The sequence below is a fragment of the Sciurus carolinensis genome, chromosome 11 (assembly GCF_902686445.1).
Source record: "Sciurus carolinensis chromosome 11, mSciCar1.2, whole genome shotgun sequence".
NCBI lineage: Eukaryota > Metazoa > Chordata > Mammalia > Rodentia > Sciuridae > Sciurus > Sciurus carolinensis.
Genome location: NC_062223.1, coordinates 43,003,045 through 43,026,484, shown reverse-complemented (window position 1 = coordinate 43,026,484; position 23,440 = coordinate 43,003,045). Strand labels below are relative to the sequence as shown.

At 36.3% G+C, this 23,440-nt stretch overlaps 1 protein-coding gene across 1 annotated transcript in view; it reads right to left on the bottom strand.

Annotated features, from left to right (window-relative positions):
• Nucleotides 1–23,440, bottom strand: part of Apip (APAF1 interacting protein) — a 29,857-nt gene that overhangs the window by 1,039 nt on the left and 5,378 nt on the right. Inside the window, exons 2-5 of the mRNA XM_047515789.1 lie at nucleotides 9,312–9,412; nucleotides 5,045–5,093; nucleotides 3,129–3,246; nucleotides 2,707–2,842 (exon numbers count right to left, since the gene is read on the bottom strand). Coding sequence (XP_047371745.1) covers nucleotides 2,707–2,842; nucleotides 3,129–3,246; nucleotides 5,045–5,093; nucleotides 9,312–9,412 — 404 coding nt within the window. The remainder of the gene's footprint in view (nucleotides 1–2,706; nucleotides 2,843–3,128; nucleotides 3,247–5,044; nucleotides 5,094–9,311; nucleotides 9,413–23,440) is intronic.

Here is a 23,440-nt window from a genome sequence, read left to right as displayed (position 1 = left end):
AATTATAGACAAAATGAGCCATTTTTTCCGTTAAAATAAAAAAAGGTATTCATATATAGTATGTAATTTTGTCAAGTAACCAGTTAAATATTCTCTTTACATCTGGAAAGTCACTCCAAATTATGAACAAGATGTTGCATGTTATTCTGTGTATCTTGCATAAATATGTATATCAAAAGACACCTTGGGAATTTGGCAGACAATCCTAAGTATATGTGGTAGAAATCTGTATAGTATCCCAAAATCTAACAAAGAAACCATCAAGATCATACAAGTATTTCCTTGAAGCAGAGACAATCATAATATTTTAATAGGAGAAGGAAAATCTTAGAATCAGAAGTGTTGATAGGATTAAAAACTGAACTAAATATTAAGTAGGAATTTCCCAACAATCTAAGATCATTGTGTTTTATTTCTGTAGAACTCCAAAGTGTCTTAGGCAGACAAATCAATAAATATAGGTGTGATTTGTAGCAGTATGATAGCAAAAAGTTTCTAGCGATAACTACTAAAGGTATGAATATTCTCAAAAATGTAGCATCAGAACTTCTTTTATTTCTACTTTATTTCAGTAAATACTTATGATGAGAACAAAATGTAACAATGTTCAAGGAAAAAACTTGGTTACAATAAAATTAAGTCTATTTCTTGAAGTCACTTAGAAACAAATAAAGCTTGGACAAGTTTTCCTTTTCACATGAATTTCCCTTACATTGTTAATGTAATATCTGCCTTTTCCCATCTCTGTAGTGTGTAAACCTAACAACAACAAAAAAAGTTCTACTTAAAGTGGTACCAGAAATTATTGCTTTAGGGTGGGTATAGATTAAGTATCTGTCATGTGATTAATCATGTGGCCAACCATTATCATTAATAGTTAGGAATTGCCCATTGTTTAACATTAGATGAAGACAGAAGTAATTATAAAACATCCTCAAACACGGAAGGAATGAGTTGCTAGTTCAAAATCTTTCCTAAAACTGTCCAGGAGAACCACAACTTATATTTTCTTCTAGCATACACTGATCGGAAATATTTCCAAGTGCAAAATAGGACTTGAGAGCTAATTCAAACCAATCGCCCATATCACAGGCAGGATACTGATCTCAGCAAGTTCAACAGGAAACGGGGATAGTTCCTTGACCACTGGTGCTCTGTTCACTTCACCAGGCATGTTGCTTCCAAAAGGGAGGACAATTGCACATGTTGACTTCCCTGGGCAAAAGCTAAGTATTTTAAGCCCCTTTTTTAAAAGGATGATTTAAATAAAACTAAGAGTAGAGGATATCAAAACTCCATTCTTTCTTCCTTCTTCCAGGTTTCACTAACCCTTCTTTTGATTAGATCCTTAGGATTCTCCCTAAATGCAGATAAAATATCACTACCTCCTGAGTTGTGATAATGAACCTGTTACTCATTTCCCAACAAAGCCAAAATAAAATTGCAAAGGGCATTTAAAAAGAGTTTTAGGCTGGGGGTATAGCTCAGTGCAAGGCCCTGGGTTCAAACCCTAGCCCCCCCACCACACATGTTTTTATTCTTTAAATTCTGACACACTGAAAATATATATAAATGTATATGTTATATATATCAAATAGCATTGTTTCATTGATATCATTCTTTTCTCCACAAAATTCAAGAGGCTCTCTATTATGCTCTGCGCCTAACTCACACTTCCCCACACTGTTCTGACTTACTTTTATTTGTTCACCAAAGCAATCAAATGCATGTGAAACTGATAGCACCCATGTGGCTTCTCCTTCGAGACCCAAAGACGGAAAAGGCAAGACAGGCTATCCTTTCTCCAGTATGTACACTTTCCACAATTTAAATATTTAACTTTAGTAAACAGGTGTTTCATGGTGCTGAGGAATGCTTTAGGCACACAACAAATATTAACTGAAATCAAATTAAGTTCTCAGCACACCAGTTTGTGCAGTTCCTACTACCTGCAATAACAAGAAGACACTGCTATGAGCACAGTATGGTAAAACTGGCACGGCTTTCCTCCAAACAAGTCAAGCCACCAGGCCCTTAGGAAATCAAGAAGGGTGACATCTCAGGAAGAATGCCACTAAATTTAAAGGCAAGGCATGGCTTGTACCGGGGCACCAAGAACCTGCTTCTTCAAGCCATAATATTTTAGATTTATGAATAATGACCACTTTTTTGTGGGCTGCAGGATTTACTTAAGCTTATCTAGAAGGTCACTGTTCTACACTTACAATCCAAGCTACCTTCCACACTGAAAAATTCTAAAACATAGAGACCTATTTAATTAAAATGATTAGAAAACTTTTAAAAAATATGAAAACATTCTACAAATGCTAAACTGGATCAACATGAATTCTAGAGGCAGTTCAGACCTCCTGAAGACAAAGTGAAGGTGGGTAGATTTTGCTCTTTGGGTGCCTCAATATAGGGACAGAATTTTTCCACTTCTAAAGAAATTGCAGCCAAGGATTTTTTTCATTTCACTTTAATGAACATTTCATTATTCATGTTGCTAGTAATTTACCATGGCTGAAGAAGAGTGGAGGAGGATCTGTGTCACTGAGAACAGATCTGGAAGTGTAATATTAAGTGGGGCATTATTTAACACAGATCCCACAGCATTTCTTTATACGCATAAATGATCAGTATCCTATTTATCAAAAAGGAAAAATAATTTCAAATTATTTAAGAAAAAAATGACAGCAATAATACCTAAAATACCCGCCTGAGGTACATTTCCTTATTCCTTTGATCATCTCTTGATGTGTAATTTTAAACTCTCGTCCTGGAAAGAGGAGGGTAGCCATGACAGCAGCTTTAGAGTGGGAATGAATCACTGCGCCTGCTCCTGGAGGAGGAAGAATAAGGTCCCATGCTTACTGAAGACAAATGATAGCTTTTAAAGAGCACACACAGACACACACACACACACACACACACACACACTGCATGACATAGGTAGGAGGGGAAGTGGAATAATAATGGACATTCTTCAAAAGCTGATGTGAGAACCAAATGAATTAATGTTCTTGTACAGGATAGATATTCAAGAAATGTTAACTAAAATAAGAACTATTATTACTGGGGAGCCCACTCTGCAAATATTCTTGGTGCCAAAGGCATTTCCGGCATACCTCTCATCGTGTAAGCATTCATGAAAAGAGGAGTGCACTGGCTTTTTTTTAGCTTCTTAGATGCTGGAGGTCCACTTATATCCTGCTCATTTATATCACAAACAAACATGTCTTCCGGCTACTTAGAGAAGGAGAGAAAGAAAAAGATGACTTAAAAATATCGATTAGAAGCGCCCTTTTTATTGAGAAATAAAAATAGTTCCCTTCTTGAGAGTTTAAAAATAAAATGTGAAGAAAAAATTGATAGGAAAAACTAATATACATGTAATGATGCTAATATCATTTTATTCATTTAGCTTAATTTGGCCCTGTAATTTCTCAACTATAGTTCAGGGAGATTAAATAAAACAACATTCCCAGATGGGTGTTACAATTTTTTTTTCACATTTCACATATCACATATATATACATGGAGTATTACTTCCCATTCTTGTGGTTATATGTGACGTGGAGTTACACTGGTCAGGTATTCATATGTGAACATAGGAAAGTTATGTCTGAATCATTCTACTGTTTTTCCCATTCCCATCCCCACTCCCTTCTCCCCCGTGCCCCACATCTATTGTGAGTCAGCATCTGCATATCAGAGAACATGTGGCCTTAGATTTTTGAGGATTGGCTTATTTCACTTAGTATGATAATCTCCAGTTCCATCCATTTACAAGCAAATGTCATAAAGTCATTCTTTTTTATGGCTGAGTAATATTCCATTGTGTATATGTACCACATTTTCTTTATCCATTCATCTGTTGAAGGGTACCTAGGTTGGTTCCATAGCTTAGCTATTTTGAATTGGGTTGCTATAAACATTGATGTGGCTGTGTGACTGTAGTATGCTGATTTTAACTCCTTTGGGTATAAATTGAGGAGTGGGATAGCTGGGTCAAATGGTGGTTCCATTCCAAGTTTTCTAAGGAATCTCCATATTGCTTTCCAGAGTGGTTACACCAATTCCCTGTTCCACCAGCAATGTATGTGTACCTTTTTCCCCACATTGAGGATAATCTTAAAGTAAAAATTTCCTATCTCCTGAGAAACATAATTGGCATTCAGAAAGGTTGATTTCAATGAAGTATATTATTCTTTTTTTTTTTTTTTTAATATTGGGGATCAAACCCAAGGCCTCTAGTGTGCTAGGCAAGCACTCTACCATGAGCTACCTTCCCAATTCCCTTTTAAAAATATTTTGAGACAAGATCTTGGCTAAGTTGACCAGGCTGGCCTTGAACTTGGGACCTTCCTGTTTCAGCCTCCTGAGCAACTGAGATTATGGGGTATGCCACCATACTTGGTTTATACTTCAGGTTTTAAGGAACCATATAGACCTGCAGACTTTTCTTAGTAATGCATGTGTATTTCTGATCTATAACTTTTGTTAGAGCTTATTACAAACCACAATAAATATATTTACTTTTCTCTTGCCTTAGAAGTATTATATGTTTATCTTAACAAGATTTTGGGCTTGATTCCAGTATTAATATAAAATAAAACTTCCCAAAACTTTGAAATGAAGTTTTAGAACATTAAATTGAAATAGTTTTGTTAATACAAAATATGAATCAGTTTGGGCCATCTGAAACCAGTAATCTGATTACCCAACTAACCTTATAAAGATAGCAAGATGCTTAAGGCTACAAAATTATAATCACTTTTTAATATGATTTACAATTGCACTATTCACTTTTGCCCTCTACCTATTGAGTGAGATTTATATATTGGTTGCATGGAGGATACTTACCGCCTTCAAAAAATTAAATTATTCAATAAATATTTTTTTACTCAACAAATGTTTGCTGATTAGTTACTTAAATTATCACAGTATAACTACCCCTCAAAACTAACATAATCATTTCATAAAACAATAGTCAAGAAGAAAAGAAAAGACATTTGGGTTAAAAAGGATCCATTTACCATACCTGAATTCGTTCCTTTTGCACTCCTGAAGGAGCAATGTAGATTTCATTGCTGGTAACACAAAATATGGAAATTGGTATTTATTTAATTTTATGCACAAAAATATCTTTGCAGTATAATCATTAATATTATTTATAAATCATGTTATACCGTTTCCTGGTTTAATTAAGGCTTTAGGATGCATAGAGAGAACACTAAATTACTTTAATGCCTTGGTAATGCTGGTGGCATAACACAAGACTAGTAGCTGTTTGTTTTCAAATTTATTTATTTCTTTTTATGTTGTAAAATCAGTGTTGACCTTGCTTTTACCTAGTTGGAAGAAGTAAAAATCTGAACATGTAAGCTTTTGGCATCTTAAGATTTAAGTAGAGTTCATCCTATCGTATGTGAAATACAGTTGTTCTAAAATCCAATCAGGAAAATGTGCTCAACAGGAGATTTCTGTGTGCAAAGACACAGGTTTAATTTTATTGCCGAAATGCTTACTACAAACCATGAAGTTCAGAGACCTCTGCTGGGCAGGTTATTAAATTACAGTATAATAGTGTTTTGGATAGAACTCTATCCTGTTTGAAAAACACATATCTTGGAAAATAATTGATAATGAAGTAAAACAAATGCAAAAAGTTATAAATATAAGAATGGCCACATGTGGAGATCTCTTTACTACAGGATATGGTACTAAGGGAGATGCTACACTCTACCATTTTCTACAAGGCACTCTCAAATTTGATCTGTGAATTAATTTCAAAATCTTCTCTATACTCCTTCCACCCTAATCAAGAGTTCTTTGGCTCACTTGCAAGTTTCAGCTGCTGGTGGAAAGTGTTTATGAGCTGTCACATAAACACAAACTAAGAAAATGCAAGCACCACGTGATGCTTTTGCTACTGAGGAACAGACATAGGGACACTCAACAAATATTAAATGCTTCATAGTGAAAATTAGGATGAGGGTCTATCAAAGTTTGGGTTACTAATAAACCTGTACATTTGGAACTAACAAAAATGTGAGGTGAATAAAAGTTTCTTTAAAGTTCCATTGGTAAATTTAAGTCTAGGAAATCAATGCCTGATAATATGAGTGAAGTCCAATGCACAATAAGCTGCATGCATGCAATAGGTTTCATAAAGCAGCTACTGTTCTAGAGTTCTGCTGCTCAGGATAACACAGAGGGCACTCCTCAGGACCAGTGGGAATGGGTAGGAATCACTGTTAACAGGGACCTTTTACAAAGAGCAGTCATCTAAAATTCTTCTCTTTGTGTAACACAAAAGAAATCTAGAATCATGGGTAGTATGGCATCTACTCACCTCCATAGGTAAATGGACTCATAGATCTTTGGTGTAGGAAGAAATTTATGCAGTCCTGGGAACGGACCAAAATAAAGTACAAAATGGCCTGCTAGCAAACAAAACCCATCAATGACGCAGGAAAACCCAGGGTATTTATTCTGTTTACTCTAGTGATTTATCAATCTAATTGGTCTTTATTACTGCCTTTGTAAAATGGAAATCAATTTAGACTTTGATCAACTTTGGGCAATTAAAAGATTAGCTAAATAGTTTTTAGACCAAAACATATTAACACCTACAAAGAAAGAGATAGCAGAATAAAAACAAAGTGACAGGGCTTTTATTTTAGGAGGGAAAAATGCCAGACTCAGTGAGGGTTTACTTGGTACTGTAAGCCACACATAATAAGAATTTTGAATTTTAAGGTATTAAGATTTGGAATTTACTTCTCTATTCTCCCTGATCTTTCACTATGTGGTAATCAGGGGAATAAAAGCAATAATTCATAATAGATTTGTGGTCACTTCTATTTTTATTTATTCTCTGCTCATAAAAAAATCGTTAGGATATGACTCGATGATCTCATCTATGATATGGGTTTAAACTGTAATCCTAATAGTGAGAAACAGGGTTAGTGTCTCTGACACCTATCAATATTACACTGTGAAAATACAAAATGTTAAATTTGAATGGTGAGGACCCAACCTAAACACAATGGCAGCAGAGTGTCCTGGAATTACCTAGGTCACTGTTATTTTCTTAGTCCTCCATTTCTTCCTTCTGGTTTACCTCTTAAGTTTGTCCTTAGTTATCTCTTACATACATCTTTTCATAACACAAATCAGGGGGTAAGCTGGCATGGTATTAGCAAACCTTAGGATCAGCCAAAGGGCTTACTGTCAGTACTATTCTGAAAACACATTCCAAATGTATTTGCCTTAACATCCAGAAAAAGAAAACCAAACTACCACTGACCTGAGGATGACACTGCTGACAAAGCTAGGGATGTGAGCTCACGAAGTCATTCAAATGTCAGAAACGACATTCAACATTTCACTCCAAAATATCTATTTCAGTCTGTAAAGCTCAAATTTAGCACAGTTCCAAATAGTGCCATGAGACTGTGGCTCTTTCTATCTGTGACCTCCAGGAGGAGCTCCTCACCCAGTAAGAATCTATAGAAAAAGTATTTTACACATGATGCAACTTTCCTATAAATTGATTGTAGTGCTATAAAAGCCATTTAATTTTAAAAGATGTACCAATAAGTGGTTTATGGTGGCCACACACAGTGCATAGATTAGGAAAGTTCTGCTAGAAAGAAAAGTCTTCATGACTTGGTTAAAACAAAAAACCCTCTTGAGTTCTGTATTCTCCTATTTTTAACTGATATTTTTTAAGTCAGAAATGGTTATTTTAGCTCAGTTTGAGAGGCAGCTTTGTTTTGTACATACAAAAGCTATTCTCACATATGCAAACAGCAGCTAATTAAAGGTAACATTTAGAACATGATTTATTATAAATAATACAGTGGGGAAACCAAATTACTGTGACTCGGCTTCTAAATGGATAAGTGAAATGAATAAATTGTTGTTAGCATAGAGTCTGCTGTGAACAGAACAACTTAAAAGTTTTGGCAAAATCATTAGAAATCACGCACAATGCTGAGCTGACACATTAGCAGCTGGAATGACAGCAACAGGGCGGCACAGAGGGACACACTGATCTACCAGTGGAACAGCGTCCTACTGGACTCTGAGTGCATGCTTAATCCACAACGGTGCCTGTTTTTGACCAAGGCCACTCCTGTTATTTCCCACTGATCAATTAATATTTTATACTTAGTAATTTGAAGCAGGTGAAATTATAATGGCACCATCTTGTGGAATGTCATAAAATACTTTTTGTCCAACATGTTCTGATTTTATTTCATATCTCGTTTTTTATTATGCAATGCAGCCTCCTTGGGGGCATTACTATCTATCTATCTATACTCACACTCATAGCATATAAATGTTTTAACAATCCAATTTTATTAAAGAAAGTGAATCAAGATAAATAAATCAATGTCATCAATGTCACTCAGCTAAACATTTAGTCTCCAGACAGTAATATTCCTAAAGTATTTCAGAAGAAAAAAATTAATCCTATTTTATAAACCTGTGAGAGAATTAAGACTCTACAATCTTTCTTTTCATTGTTAGTAGGGTATTTATTCTTCATCTTCCTGGAGGAAAGACACTGAATAAATCTAATGAACAATCTAACGAGCTATTTATTCTTTTTGTTTTGATACAAGTCTAATACCTCTTTTTTTGTCCTCTGAAGAATAAAGCTCAGCAGGTGCTATGTCCCATTAATAATGATACATATATTTAGACTAGCACATAGTCTTTCTTTTGACTCAATAAAGCATAACTTTTACAATTTTAATGGTTAATACTCAGTATTTGAGTGATTTTAAAATAAGTATCTGGGCTGGGGTTGTAGCTCAGTGGAGGAGCACTTGCCTTCCACGTGTGAGGCACTTGGTTCCATCCTCAGCACCATATAAAAATAAATAAAATAAAGGTATTGTATCCATCTACAACTAAAACAAAAAATATTTTTTAAAAAATAAGTATCTGAAACTTTGAAACAAATCTTGTCTAACTAGAAAGGATTCTTTATAATTCCAGACATATGAACATACTTGCAACACATGATCTAACTTTGGTACTCCAAGAACTGAGGACAAAAATACTGATTAGAAGTGGCAGGCAGTTCATAAATCCTCAGGTATTTATTATAACTATTTTTGCACACTGGTTCCATTTAGTTATACAAATAGCCATTTGATTATTTAGAAACTAAATACCTTCAGTATCACATAGAACTTATCTTCAGCTGTTCTTTGGACATACCACATATTAGGCTCCCTGTGGTCTGCTCATATGGAAAATTCCCAGAGATAAGCCAGCCAGAAACTTACCCATGCTTCAAGCTAATTCCTCCTCCAGTCCCAGTGACCCAACCCAAATGGTAAAACTGTTTGCAAAGTTCTGGGATCAGGTATCTTGGATGTTCATTGTCCTTAAAAAAAAAAAAAAAATTTTTTTTAAATAGGCATTATTTTGTCAAATAACTATTTCAGCTGATATTTCTAATAAGAAGCTCAGTTGAAGAAGCTTAAGAAAATCTACCATACAGAGGGGACAGAGAGGGAAAAAACTATTACAAACATATTTTGTTGTTAATGTTCAGGAAGTAGATTTACTATATTATTTGGCAACCTGTGATTATTCAGTATGGAACCATATAGTTCAACACGATGGAACAGGCTGCAATAACAAGGCAGGATGCCCAGTACATATTACAAAAGGCCCACTGAAATGGCTGAAAGAGAAAAAAACTGGTGCTGAAAGGAACATGCTTCAGTCTGTCCAGAAAATTTACAAATACCTTATTATTACAAAACACCTTATCAATTAAGGCAGTGTACACATGAGATTATGTTAGCTACATGTTCAACCTAGACTCTGTTTGTTCAATTTTATTTTTATTTTAAAAATATTCTGTCTTTTTTCCAAAGTGACTTTATGGAGGCCATGAGAGTCATCTGCCTCTGGAAGTTGGAGACTGCCCCTGGGAAAATGTAATGTCAGGATCTGCAGAGCCCATTGATTACCAGATTTGCCTTCCCCTGCCCATTCACTTCTCACTTTATGCATCTCACCTGCAAAACTAGGCCTAATCACATAGGCAAGAAGGAGAGATAAGGGGGAAAAGAACTGAAGAACAAAAGAGACCTTTACCTATAATGGATTTAAGGTGTGCTCACTTCTTGGGGCTTTAAAACATCAGCTGTGGCCCCCTTCTCCCTCCCGGGGAGAGGTTTGTGTTACTACCTTTAAATAGAACCTGCTTAATATGCTAAATCCTACTACAATGGTAGGATTAGCCTGTATAGTCTTCCTTATAATTCTTGCAATTCTTAAATGTTTATGGTCCATTTTCAACAAGAGACTCATGAGGGTTCAGGTCAATCAGATTCTCCTGAAGGAATCCCTTGTACAAATTAATAAAAATGGGGAGATGTTGGGAGAAATTCTAGTTCTTGGCTTGCAGCAGTTAATGTCTCAAGTGTGTAAACTTGCAGAGAGGAGCATTCTGCTCTGACCACCTAGGAATGTAAACAACTGCCCCAAGTTGACCTAGTGTTATCAAGGGAGCCTGGTGGATTGATCCCCTGTGGCACACTGTGATTGGGCTAAAAGTCTATAAAATGTATGGTTTTTCCTGCAATAAACGAGTTTGCAGGCTGCTTGCCACAAGCCTGCTCCTACCCAACTCCTGGGGTCTGGGTCCTGACTCCGCGGCTCTTACCTCCGCCTGAGCTAGCCCAGTACCCCTACGACTTTACAGTTCTTATTATAAAGTAATATATGCTCATCATGGAAAATAAAATCAAGCAAAGAGTATTAAAAAACATTCAGATACAATCACAATACCTGCTGAATCCACTTTTATGAAGATGTGTGTATGAGTATATGCATAAAGGCTGTGATAAACATTAAACCCTACTTGCAAGTCCAATAATGACTTCTTCAGAAAAAACACACCAATGACTTCCCCTGCTTTTAAACAACTTATTAAAAACAAAACAAATAGAAATACAATGAATACAATGAATTCCATTTTTGGCAATATGAAGTATGATATACAACCCTTACCTTGAAATCAAGTTAAAATGCTAAGTAAATTATTTTTTTTAATTTTAATTTGTTCTAATTAGTTATAGAAGACAGCAGAATGCATTTCGATTCATTGTACACGAAGGGAGCACAACTATTCATTTCTCTAGTTGTACATGATGTAGAGTCTATACCATTCGTGCAATCATACAAGTACCTAGGTTAATGATGTCAATCTCATTCCACCATCTTTCCCACTCTCCTGACCCCTTCCCTCCCCTCCCTCCCCTCTATCTTATCCAAAGTTCCTTCATTCATCCCCCCTGCCCCATTATGAATCAGCATCCACATATCAGAGAAAACATTTGGCCTTTAATTTTTTGGGATTGGCTTATTTTGCTTAGCATGATATTCTCCAACTCCACCCATTCACCTGCAAATGCTATAATTTTATTCTCTTTTAAGGTTGAGTAATATTCCATTGTGCGTATATGCCACAGTTTCTTTATCCATTCATCTATTGAAGGGCATCAAGGTTGGATCCAAAGCTTAGCTATTGTGAATTGTGCTGCTATAAACATTGATGTGGTTGTATCACTGTAGTAAGCAGATTTTAAGTCTTTTGGGTATAGACCAAGAAGTGGTATAGTTGGGACAAATGGTGGTTCTATTCCAAGTTTTCTAAGGAATCTCCATACTGTTTTCCAGAGTGGTTGCACTAATTTGCAGTTCCACCAGCAATGTATGAGTGTACCTTTTTCCCCACATCCTCACCAACACTTATTGTTGCTTGTATCCTTGATCATTGCCACTCTGAGTGGAGTGAGATGATATCTTACAGTAGTTTTGATTTGCATTTCTCTAATTACTAGAGATGTTGGACATTTTTTCATATATTTGTTGATGGTTTGTATATATTCTGTGAAGTGCCTGCTCAGTTCCTTAGCCCATTTATTTTTTATATTTTTTATTGTGAACAAATGGGATACATGTTGTTTCTCTGTTTGTACATGGAGTAAAGGCATACCATTTGTGTAATCATAAATTTACATAGGGTAATGTTGTTTGATTCATTCTGCTATTTTTTCCCTTCCTCCTACCCCCCACCCCTCTTTTCCCTCTATACAGTCCTTCCTTCCTCCATTCTTGCCCCCCTCCCTAACACTAACTCTAACCCTAACACTAACCCCTCCCACCCCCCATTATGTGTCATCATCTACTTATCAGCGAGATCATTCGTCCTTTGGTTTTTTGAGATTGGCTTATCTCACTTAGCATGATATTCTCCAATTTCATCCATTTGCCTGCAAATGCCATAATTTTATCATTCTTTATGGCGGAGTAATATTCCACTGTATATATGTACCACAGTTTCTTTATCCATTCATCAACTGAAGGGCATCTAGGTTGGTTCCACAATCTGGCTATGGTGAATTGAGCAGTTATGAACATTGATGTGGCTGTATCTCTGTAGTATGATGATTTGAAGTCCTTTGGGTATAGGCCAAGGAGTGAGATAGCTGGGTCAAATGGTGGTTCCATTCCAAGTTTTCTAAGGAATCTCCACACTGCTTTCCAGAGTGGTTGCACTAATTTGCAGCCCTACCAGCAATGTATGAGTGTACCTTTCTCCCCACATCCTCGCCAACACCTGTTGTTGCTTGTATTCTTGATAATCTCCATTCTAATTGGGGTGAGATGGATTCTTAGAGTGGTTTTGATTTGTATTTCTCTTATTACTAGAGATGTTGAGCATTTTTTCATGTTTGTTGATTGCTTGTAGATCTTCTGTGAAGTGTCTGTTCATTTCCTTAGCCCATTTGTCGATTGGGTTATTTGCATTCTTGGTGTAGAGTTTTTTGAGTTCTTTATAGATTCTGGAGATTAGTGCTCTATCTGAAGCATGATTGGCAAAGATTTTCTCCCACTCTGTAGGCTCTTTATTCGCATTGCTGATAGTTTCCTTTGCTAAGAGAAAGCTTTTTAGTTTGAATCTATCCCAGTTATTGATTCTTGCTTTTATTTCTTATGCTATGGGAGTCCTGTTGAGGAAGTCTGGTCCTAAGCCGACATGTTGAAGATCTGGACCTACTTTTTCTTCTATAATCTGCAGAGTCTCTGGTCTGATTCCAAGGTCCTTAATCCATTTTGAGTTTAGTTTTGTGCACGGTAAGAGATATGGGTTTAGTTTCATATGGATTTCCAATTCTCCCAGCACCATTTGTTGAAGAGGCTATCTTTTCTCCATTGCATATTTTTGGCCCCTTTGTCTAGTATGAGAAAATTGTATTTATTTGGGTTTGTGTCCGTGTCTTCTATTCTGTACCATTGATCTACCTGTCTATTTTGGTACCAATACCATGCCGTTTTTGTTACTATTGCTTTGTAGTAGAGTTGAAGATCTGGTATTGCGATACCCCCTGCTTCGCTCTTTCTACTGAGGATTGCTTTAGCTATTCTGGGTTTCTTATTCTTCCAGATGAATTTCATAATTGCTTGCTCTATTTCTGTAAGGTACGTCATTGGGATTTTAATTGAAATTCCATTGAATCTGTACAGCACTTTTGGTAGCATGGCCATTTTGACAATATTAATGCTTCCTATCCAAGAACATGGGAGATCTTTCCATCTTCTAAGGTTTTCTTGAATTTCTTTCTTTAGTGTTGTGTAGTTCTCATTGTAGAGGTCTTTCACCTCTTTTGTGAGATTGATTCCCAAGTATTTTATTTTTTTCAAGGCTATTGTGAATGGGGTAGTTTTCCTAATTATTCTTTCCAGAGATTCATCACTTATGTATAAAAATGCATTAGATTTATGTGCATTGATCTTATATCCCGCTACTTTACTGAATTCACTTATGAGTTCTAAAAGTTTTCTGGTGGAATTTCCTGGTTCCTCTAAGTATACAATCATATCATCAGCAAATAGGGATAGTTTGAGTTCTTCTTTTCCTATTCGTATCCCTTTAATTTCTTTGGTCTGTCTAATTGCTCTAGCTAGAGTTTCAAGGACAGTGTTGAATAGAAGTGGTGAAAGAGGGCATCCCTGCCTTGTTCCAGTTTTTAGGGGGAATGCTTTCAGTTTTTCACCATTTAGAATGATATTGACCATGGGCTTAGCATAGATGGCCTTTACAATGTTAAGGAATGTTCCCACTATCCCTATTTTTTCTAGTGTTTTGAGCATGAAGGGGTGCTGTATTTTATCAAATGCTTTTTCTGCATCTATTGAAATTATCATGTGATTCTTGACTTTAAGTCTATTGATATGGTGAATGACATTTATTGATTTCCGGATGTTGAACCAACCTTGCATCCCTGGGATGAAACCCACTTGATCACGGTGCACTATCTTTTTAATATGTTTTTGTATGCGATTTGCTAAAATTTTGTTGAGAATTTTTGCGTCGTTGTTCATTAAGGATATTGGTCTGAAATTTTCTTTCCTCGATGTGTCTCTGTCTGGTTTAGGTATCAGGGTGATATTGGCTTCATAGAATGAGTTTGGGAGGGTTCCCTCCTCTTCTATTTCATGGAATACTTTGAGAAGTATTGGAATGAGCTCTTCTTTAAAGGTTTTGTAGAACTCGGCTGAGAACCCATCTGGTCCTGGACTTTTCTTTTTGGTAGGCTTTTGATGACTTCTTTTATTTCATTACTTGAAATTGGTCTATTTAAATTGTGTATGTCCTCCTCGTTCAGTTTAGGCAATTCATATGTCTCTAGAAACCTGTTGATGTCTTCGAAATTTTCTGTTTTGTTGGAGTATAGATTTTCAAAATAGCTTCTAATTATGTTTTGTATTTCATTCGTGTCTGTTGTGATATTTCCTCGTTCATTCCAAATTTTAGTGATTTGGATTTTCTCTCGTCTTCTCTTTGTTAGTGTGCCTTAGCCCATTTATTAACTAGGTTATTTATTTTTTGGTGTTCTTTATATATCCTGGTAATTAGTGCTCTATCTGAGGTGCTTGTGGTAAGTATTCTCTCCCAATCTGGAGGTGCTCTCTTCACATTATTGTTTCCTTTGGTGAGAAGCTTTTTTGTTTGAGTGCAACCCATTTGTTGATTCTTGATTTTATTTCTTGTGCTTTGGGAGTCTTGTTAAGGAAGTCAGGTCCTAAGCCGACAAGATGAAGATTTGGGCCTGTTGTTTCTTCTATTAGGTGCAGGGTCTCTGGAGTAATTCCTAGGTCCTTGATCCATTTTGAGTTGAGTTTTGTGCAGGGTGAGACACAGGGGTTTAATTTCATTTTGCTGTATATGGATTTCTAGTTTTCCCAGCACCATTTGTTGAAGAGGCTATCTTTTCTTCAGTGAACGTTTTTGGCTCCTTTGTCTAGTATGAGATGACTGTATTTATGTGGGTTTGTCTCTGTGTCCTCTATTCTGTACCACTGGTCTACTTGTGTATTTTGGTGCTAATACCATGCCGTTTTTGTTATAATTGCTCTCTAGTGTAGTTTAAGGTCTGGTATTGTGATGCCTCCTGCTTCATTCTTCCTGCTAAGGATTGCTTTGGCTATTCTGGGTCTCTTCTTTTTCCAAATGAATTTCATGATTGCTTTCTCTATTTCCATGAGGAAAGATGTTGGGATTTTAACTGGAATTGCATTGACTCTGTATAATGCTTTTGGTAGTGTGGCCATTTTTACAATATTAATTTTCCCTATCCAACAGCATGGAAGATTTTTCCATCTTCTAAGGTCTTCTTTGATTTCTTTCTTTAGTGTTCTGAAGTTTTTAATGTAGAGGTCTTTCACCTCTTTTGTAAGACTGATTCCCAAGTATTTTATTTTTTGAGACTATTGTGAATGGGGTAGTTTTCCTAATTTCTCTTTCAGAGGATTTATCACTTATGAATAGAAAATGCATTAGATTTAAGAGTGCTGATTTTATATCCTGCTACTTTGCTGAATTCATTTATTAGTTCTCGAAGTTTACTGGTGGAATTTTTTGGATCCTCTAAATACATAATCATAATAGTTTGAGTTCTTCTTTTCCTATTTGTAATCCCTATAATTTCTTTTGTCTAATTGTACATCACTCTCATGTTCTGCATAAAAAAGCAGGGGTTTCCATCCTCATATCAGATAAAGTGGACTTCAAACCAAAGTAAGTCAGAAGAGATAAAGAAGGACATTTCATACTGCTTAAAGGAATCATACATCAACAAGACATAACAATTGTAAATATTTATGCCCCAAACAATGGAGCATCTAAATACACCAAACAACCTCTCCGCAATTTCAGGAATCAAATAGACCACACACAACAATACTGGGTGACTTTTACACCCACCATTGGATAGATCTTCCAAATGAAAACTAAACAAAGAAACTAAAGAACTCAATAATACAATCAATAACTTAGACTTAGCAGGCAAATATTTCATCCATCAGTGAATGTACTTTGTCTCAGCAGCACAGGGATCCTTCTCTGAAACAGATCATGTTATGCCACAAAGTAATTCTTAGCAAATACAAAAGTGCAGAGATACTACCTTGCATTCTATCAGATCATGGTGGAATTAAATTAGAAATCAATGATAAAATAAAAAATAGAAGTTACTCCAACAGTCGACTAAATAATATGCTACTGAATGAAACAGGAATAACAAATGACATTAGGGAGGAGATTAAAAAATTCTTAGAGGTAAATGAGAATACTGATACAACATATAAAAATCTGTGGGACATTATGAAGGCAATGCTAAGAGGAAAGTTCATTGCGTTGAGCTCATTCATTGAAAGAATGAAAAGTCAACAAATAAATAACCTAAATTACATCTTAAAGTCCTAGAAAAAGAACAAATCAACACCAAAGAAGACAGAAAAAAAATTAAAATCAGAGCTGAAATTAATGACATTAAAGTAAAAGAAATAATTGAAAAAACGGACAAAATAGAAAGTTGGTTCTTTGAAAAAAAAGAAACAAAACTGATAAACCCCTAGCCACACTAACGAAGAGAAGAACAGAGAAAACTCAAATTACTAAAATTCGTGATGAAAAAGGAAATATAACAACAGACACTATTGAAATACTGAATATAATTAGAAACTATTTTGAAAATTTGTACTCCAACAAAATAGAAAATCTTGAAGACAGACAATTTTCTAGAGACATACAATCCACTCAAACTGAATCAGGAGGACATATACAATTTAAACAGATAAATTTCAAGTAAAGAAATAGAAGATGCCATCAAAAACCCACCAACAAAGAAAAGTCCAGGACCAGACAGATTCTCAGCTGAGTTCTATGAGACCTGCAAAGATGAACTAATACCAATACCCCTCAAAATATTCCATGAAATAGAAAAGGAGGGATCCCTTCTAAACCAGACAAAGACACATCAAGGAAAGAAAACTTCAGACCAATATCCCTGAAGAACATTCATGCAAAAATTCTTAATAAAATCTGGCAAATCACATACAAAAACATATTAGAAAGATACTGCAACATGATCAAGTGGGGTTCATCCCAGGATGCAAGGTTGGTTCAACATCCAGAAATCAATAAATGTAATACATCATATCAATAGACTTAAAGATAAGAATCATATGATCATCTCAATAGATGCAGAAAAGGCATATGACATAATACAGCACCCCTTCATGTTCAAAGCACTAGAAAAAATAGGGACAGGAGAAACATACCTCAACACTGTAAAAGTCATCTATGCTAAGCCCAAGGAAAACATCATTCGAAATGGAGAAAAATTGAAAGCATTCCCTCTAAAAACTGGAAAAAGACAGGGATGCCTTCTTGCACCACTTCTATTCAACACAGTCCTTAAAACTAAGTAAATTATTTTTACAAATATTTTAAAATAAGTTGTTGAACTGGCAAGAAAGTAAAGTTTCATAGTGTCCATACAGAAACGAGAGTGATACTATCTGGGAGGAAAACTGGGAGCTCCAAAGCCAAAATTTTTCTTGAAGGTATTTGCAAAACTCTGATGACATTGAGCTTCAATTGTGATGGCTATACAAGCCATTAGAAAAATGCAGTAAATCCTAAGGCTCGCTCAAAATACCCATATAAGCTTGAGAACCCAAGGGCTACACCTTCCAGGAAAGGGCAAACAAGAAACAAACGTACTATGCAGAAAAGCACAGGTAAGCAAGCTTGCCTTTACTGATCTTGGTGCCACATTTAAAAGGAGAAACATCTTTGAGTGAAAAGAAGAACCATTATATAATGAACCGAATTCTTAGCTACTTAACCGGATGCCTGAAATTCTAACGTTTTTCCCAATTTACTGTTAATGTTTTATATATACATTTCATTTTAGGGAAGTATTATGAATGATAATTGATGGAGTAGCCTTCAAAATATACGATCAGGAACATGGGAACCTAGAAATACAGGCTCTAGAGTTAGCACACATAAAGTCAAACCCACATTACATCACTCACTGCTGACATGGCTTTGTGGTTCAATTTACTCATTCACAGAATGAGCATGCTGTCAGGGTTAAAAAGAGATGCAATGAATGTAATAAATACAAAGCGCCAAGCACAATGTAAAACATAGTCAATGACAACTTCTCTCCTGTTTTAAAGAGTTAAAAATTCTTGAATTAAAATTTATTTTGTTATTACTTAAAATTAAAGATATTTCTCATATCTGTTCTTAAGGAATCCAGCCCAAATTGTTCATGCCGTGTATAATTCACCATTTCCTTTTTTAAGTACATAAATGATATTTTAATTACATATTAAAATAGAGTTAATGGGAAGACTCCTGCAGTTTTCCAATCCTTAAAAGCAAATTCGCACAGCAAATTGCAAACATTATTGAAAATGGTCTGTTATTATGGGTCTCCCCCTCCTCTTCGTCTTTTCCAGAACTGAGGTATTGTAGCAATTAGCAAGCTTCGTGCTTACAGGAATAACAAATAACAATAAGGCAGCTGCTGTGAGTACATTATCATTCAGTCATTCAGACCTGTAAAATTTCAATTAAAGCAACATGATCCGTTAAAAGTCACTGACAGAGACATGTGGTGAAAAATGCAGCCCTAGAAAACTGTCCAGAATAAGAGAGTAAAAATCAGAATATATATTTTAATGAGAATTGACAAGAAAGAAAGGTTTAATTAGTATCTAGTTCTCTTCTGAATAGCAATAGTATTATTTTTCTGTTGTTAGATCTGGTTTTCAATTCAATTATTAAATTTAAAATATGTATATATTTTCATTATAATCAACTATTTAAAATGGATGTTCTATTATGAGACAGAAACATATTTAACAGTATTTAGTACATATTAAAAATATTAAATCCCTAAAAGTTTTTGGTTCAGTATTTTATTTTTTCCAATTATTAATTTAGTTATTTAAGGAAATCAGACTTGTCTCTGAGATACCCATTTGTAGCCTATAATGGCTCTAATTCCTTCTCCAATGTTTTCTTTTAATTTAAGAAAATCCAGGCACTAGCTGGGCTCAGTGGTACACACCTGTAATCCCAGCAGCTCAGAAGGCTGAGGCAGGAGGATCGTAAGTTCAAAGCCAGCCTCAGCAACTTAGCAAGGGCCATAAGAGACTTGGTGAGACCCTGTCTGGAAATAAAATATAAAAAAAGGCTGGAGATGTGGCTCAGTGGTTGAGCGCACCTGGGTTCAATCTCCAGTACAAGAAAAAATGAACATTCAGGCACCTGTTACTCAAATATAGTTTTCCTGGGAGACTCATACAAATATAAAATAAATGTGTTGGGAGGGGGATATAGTTCAGTGGCACAGTGCATGTCTAGCATATGCAAAGTCCTGGGTTCAAACTTCAGCAACAAAAATGATGATTAGGAGGAGGAGGAAACAATATCAAAAGTAGTACTTTGCTCATGAATTAATAAGGAAACCAGTAGGACATTAGAACTGGTTCAAGAGAATTCAATACACTTAAATGGGTAATAAGGAATCTTAACGGGGCACCGTGGCACACGCCTACAACCCGAGTGGCTCAGGAGGCTAAGGCAGGAGGATCAGGTCAGGATCAGCAACTTTGGGAAACCCTGTCACAAAATTAAAACAAAACAAAACAAACAAAAACTACTAGGGACGAAGTTCACTGGTAAAGCACCCCCAGGTTTATCCCAAATACAAGCACCTAAAAAGTAATCAAGAATCCTGAATTCACAAATAAAGCTCAATTAGACAATATCCACAGGGTAACAATAAATTGAATCTCTACTGAACACAGCTTACTGTCATAAACAAGTCACGTGCATTACTGCCAGTATTCTGTAATTTACATACTTATAAAATAGCTTAAAGATAATCCCAAAACACCTAGTCAACTTTTTCACTCATTTCAAAGTTTTTCATAATTTTTCCTGACGCTGGCCTCAGGAAGGGACTGATGTATGTCCAGTAGTTGTCAAGACTTCCTCTCTGTGCTTGGACCATGTGTCTTTCTGCACATCTATTTCACTCTCCTCTCTGTGCATAATGTTTTGCTTTTCAATATCACCTTCACTCAGAAGCCCCCTCTCTCTCTTCCTCTGGCCATACTAAAAAATTCTTCTCTTTCTTCTGCACATCAGTCAAGTGCTGACTAGAAATCAAAGACAGAGTCTGGTTTCAGTTTTGACCACCAGTAGCTGTGTGCCTTAAGTCAAGTTGGTGACATTTTCTGTTATGTTTCCTTATATTAATAATCTAGATCAGTGATTCTCAGATTTGTGAATTTCAACAGCAATTTCACTTTTTTTTCTTTTGATTTTAGGAAATGACCCAAGATTGTCAGGTTATGACATTAAATACATTTAACTGCAATGCAATTTTAACATAAAAAGAATAGGGAGATAATCTCAGAATAAAAACTAGTCTTTAAAATTGAATGCAATTAAGTTTTGTGAAATTCATATTTTTGCTGTCTTTATTTTTGTCCTAGTAAAAACTCTCCCAGCGACTGACATTCGGGGGTATGGATGTAACTTTTCCCATTTGGTCTCCTTGCCTACACTTTCTCCTTCTCTTCCAGCTTACCTTCCATTCTAATATGAGTCATAAACTTATCCACTATTTTGATCACTGAACTACATTCCTCAAATCATCTAATGCTCAAATGCTCCATGGTCTGCTAGGTCCTCTCTTATCCCAATTTAACTTTTCAAGTATTTTCTTTCACTTTGTATACATTTATACAAATCTCTCAGTTCTAGTCACCCTAGTTAAAGTAGTCAACTTATAGGATGGCTCTTAACACTCCCCACCTCCTGATGAACATTCCATTGTATTCAAGTTGATTGTCTGACCAAGAAACTATGGCAGAGGCAACAGTATGTCAGTTCTGAGATTAGGTCATGAAAGACTATAGCTTACATCTTGATTGATCTTTTTCTCTCTGAATCATGGCTTTGTGGGGAAGCCACCTGCTGAGGTTTAAGGATAATCAGAAAGTCCATGAAGATGGCCATCTGGAAAGGACCAAGGTCAATGACCAATGAGAAATTAAGGCCTGCTAAACTCACTTCAGTGATCTTAGAAGATCCTACAGCTATCATCAAGCCCTGGGTTGACTATCAAACCACCCGACAGCCTGACTGCCACCTCATGAGAGATGCTGAGCCAGAACTTGAGCTCAGCAGCTCCTGGATTCCTAATCCTCATAAACTATAGGACACTTATCACTTTTTGTGTTTTCAATTGCTAAGTTATGGGGTCATTTGCTATGCAGCAATAGATAAGTAAGACATTATCCTTACCAGTCAAGGATACATCTTTTAAAATTTTCGTTGCACTCTTACTGCTCATGCTGAATATCCAATTACCACAACCCCATCAACTCCTCCTTGAGAGCCTTTACACCAGGCTCCTGCTCACTTCCCTCATGATGCCTTCGCTCATCTCCCAGTGGGAAGCGGCCACCCTTCCTCTAGTGCTGTGCCTTGGCATTTGAGCTCTGCACTTTTCTTGTGTATTTATCACATACTCCTTTCATTCATTCAGTGAACTCTGAGTGCTAGATACTGTGTGTGGTAAGGCCTGAAGCCACAAATGTAAGATAAAAATCCTTACCTCTGAGGAGCACAACCTAGTAAAGAAATTGTTACAAAATGACAAAAGCTTTCATAAATACAAGATGGTACAGGGCATTATGGTACCAGAAGCTCCTGATGGAAGGGAACAGGAATTGGGAAAAGCTTCACAAACAAAGGATGACTAAGGCCGGTTTTGAAGGATGGTGGGAGTACACTGGGTAGGTGAAGAGGAAGGGCATTTCAGTTGGAGAGAACTCCCAGTAGTTGGAAGTGGTTACAAATTAGGTTTGGAGGGGTGGAGGCGGGAGGAAGTAGCATATAAAGGATCTTTCATGGAGTTTGGGATTTATTTAAAACCAAAAACCACTGAGGAATTTAAGATGACCGGATTTTGGTTTTGAAATGTTCTATGGTGTCAGTGATCAGAAGAGACTGAAGGGTGGTAAAGAAAAAGACCACGGCAGTAAGGAGGCTGCTGAGAGTTTAAAGATGAACTTGGGAAGGAGTGATGGCAGAAATGGATTTGGAAGAGATTTAAAAAGACAGGTTTCTAGGTGAGGAAATTGAAGGAAAGAAAGACACTTCAAAGACTTGGGAATTCTGGCTGGTGGAACAGCTGAGTGGGCCAGTCATACCATTCTCTGGGATGTCAGTCATAAACATTTACTAATGGCTTACTACGTGCACAGCACTTTTCTAGGAATTCAGCCCCAAACAAGACCAAGTCTTGCCCTAAAAGAGTTTACACTCCAGGGTAGAATGTTAAAAGAGTAAAATGAAAGGACAAGTAAGTTGTAATAAGTGCTAAGAAACAAAGAGGGACTTGGGAAAAAAACAGCAGGAATCAACTTCAAGCAAGGTTGTCAAGGCCTAAGCAAGTGGCATTTAATCTTTGTGGTGGAGCAGGTCAGAGACCCCCACCCAAATGACCCTTGACATTGTTGCTGCCCGCGGCAACAATTGCACAGGTATTTATCGGAGGGGCCTGGAAATATACTATTTTTCCTATATTCACTAATTTATAGAGGAAGAGAGACTTTGAGAGAAAGATAGGCTTTGCTTAGAGGAAGAAAAACTGCTTATCAGGAAGAGAGACTCTGCTTAGAGGAAGAGAAACTTTGCTTAGAGAGAAAGTTTTAGAGAGAGAGGCTTCTACGCTTATCAGAGATCTATTTCTTCTTAGTTCTGCTGCTTCTTCTTAAAGGTGCGTCCTGCATCCTGTGAACTAAGGGTGCGTCTATCTGAGGTGCTTCTTAGTGATGCGTCCCGCGTACTGCAATCTACCTATCTGTGATCTAGAGGTGTGTTCTCAATTCTCTGCTCTGTGATCTGCCTTCCCCCACTGCCTGCTGCTTCTCTCTGCGAGCTGCTTCTATCTGCTTGCTGCCTTTTCTTCTACCTTTCTGCTAGTGGCTTCTACTCCGCTTCTTTCTGCTA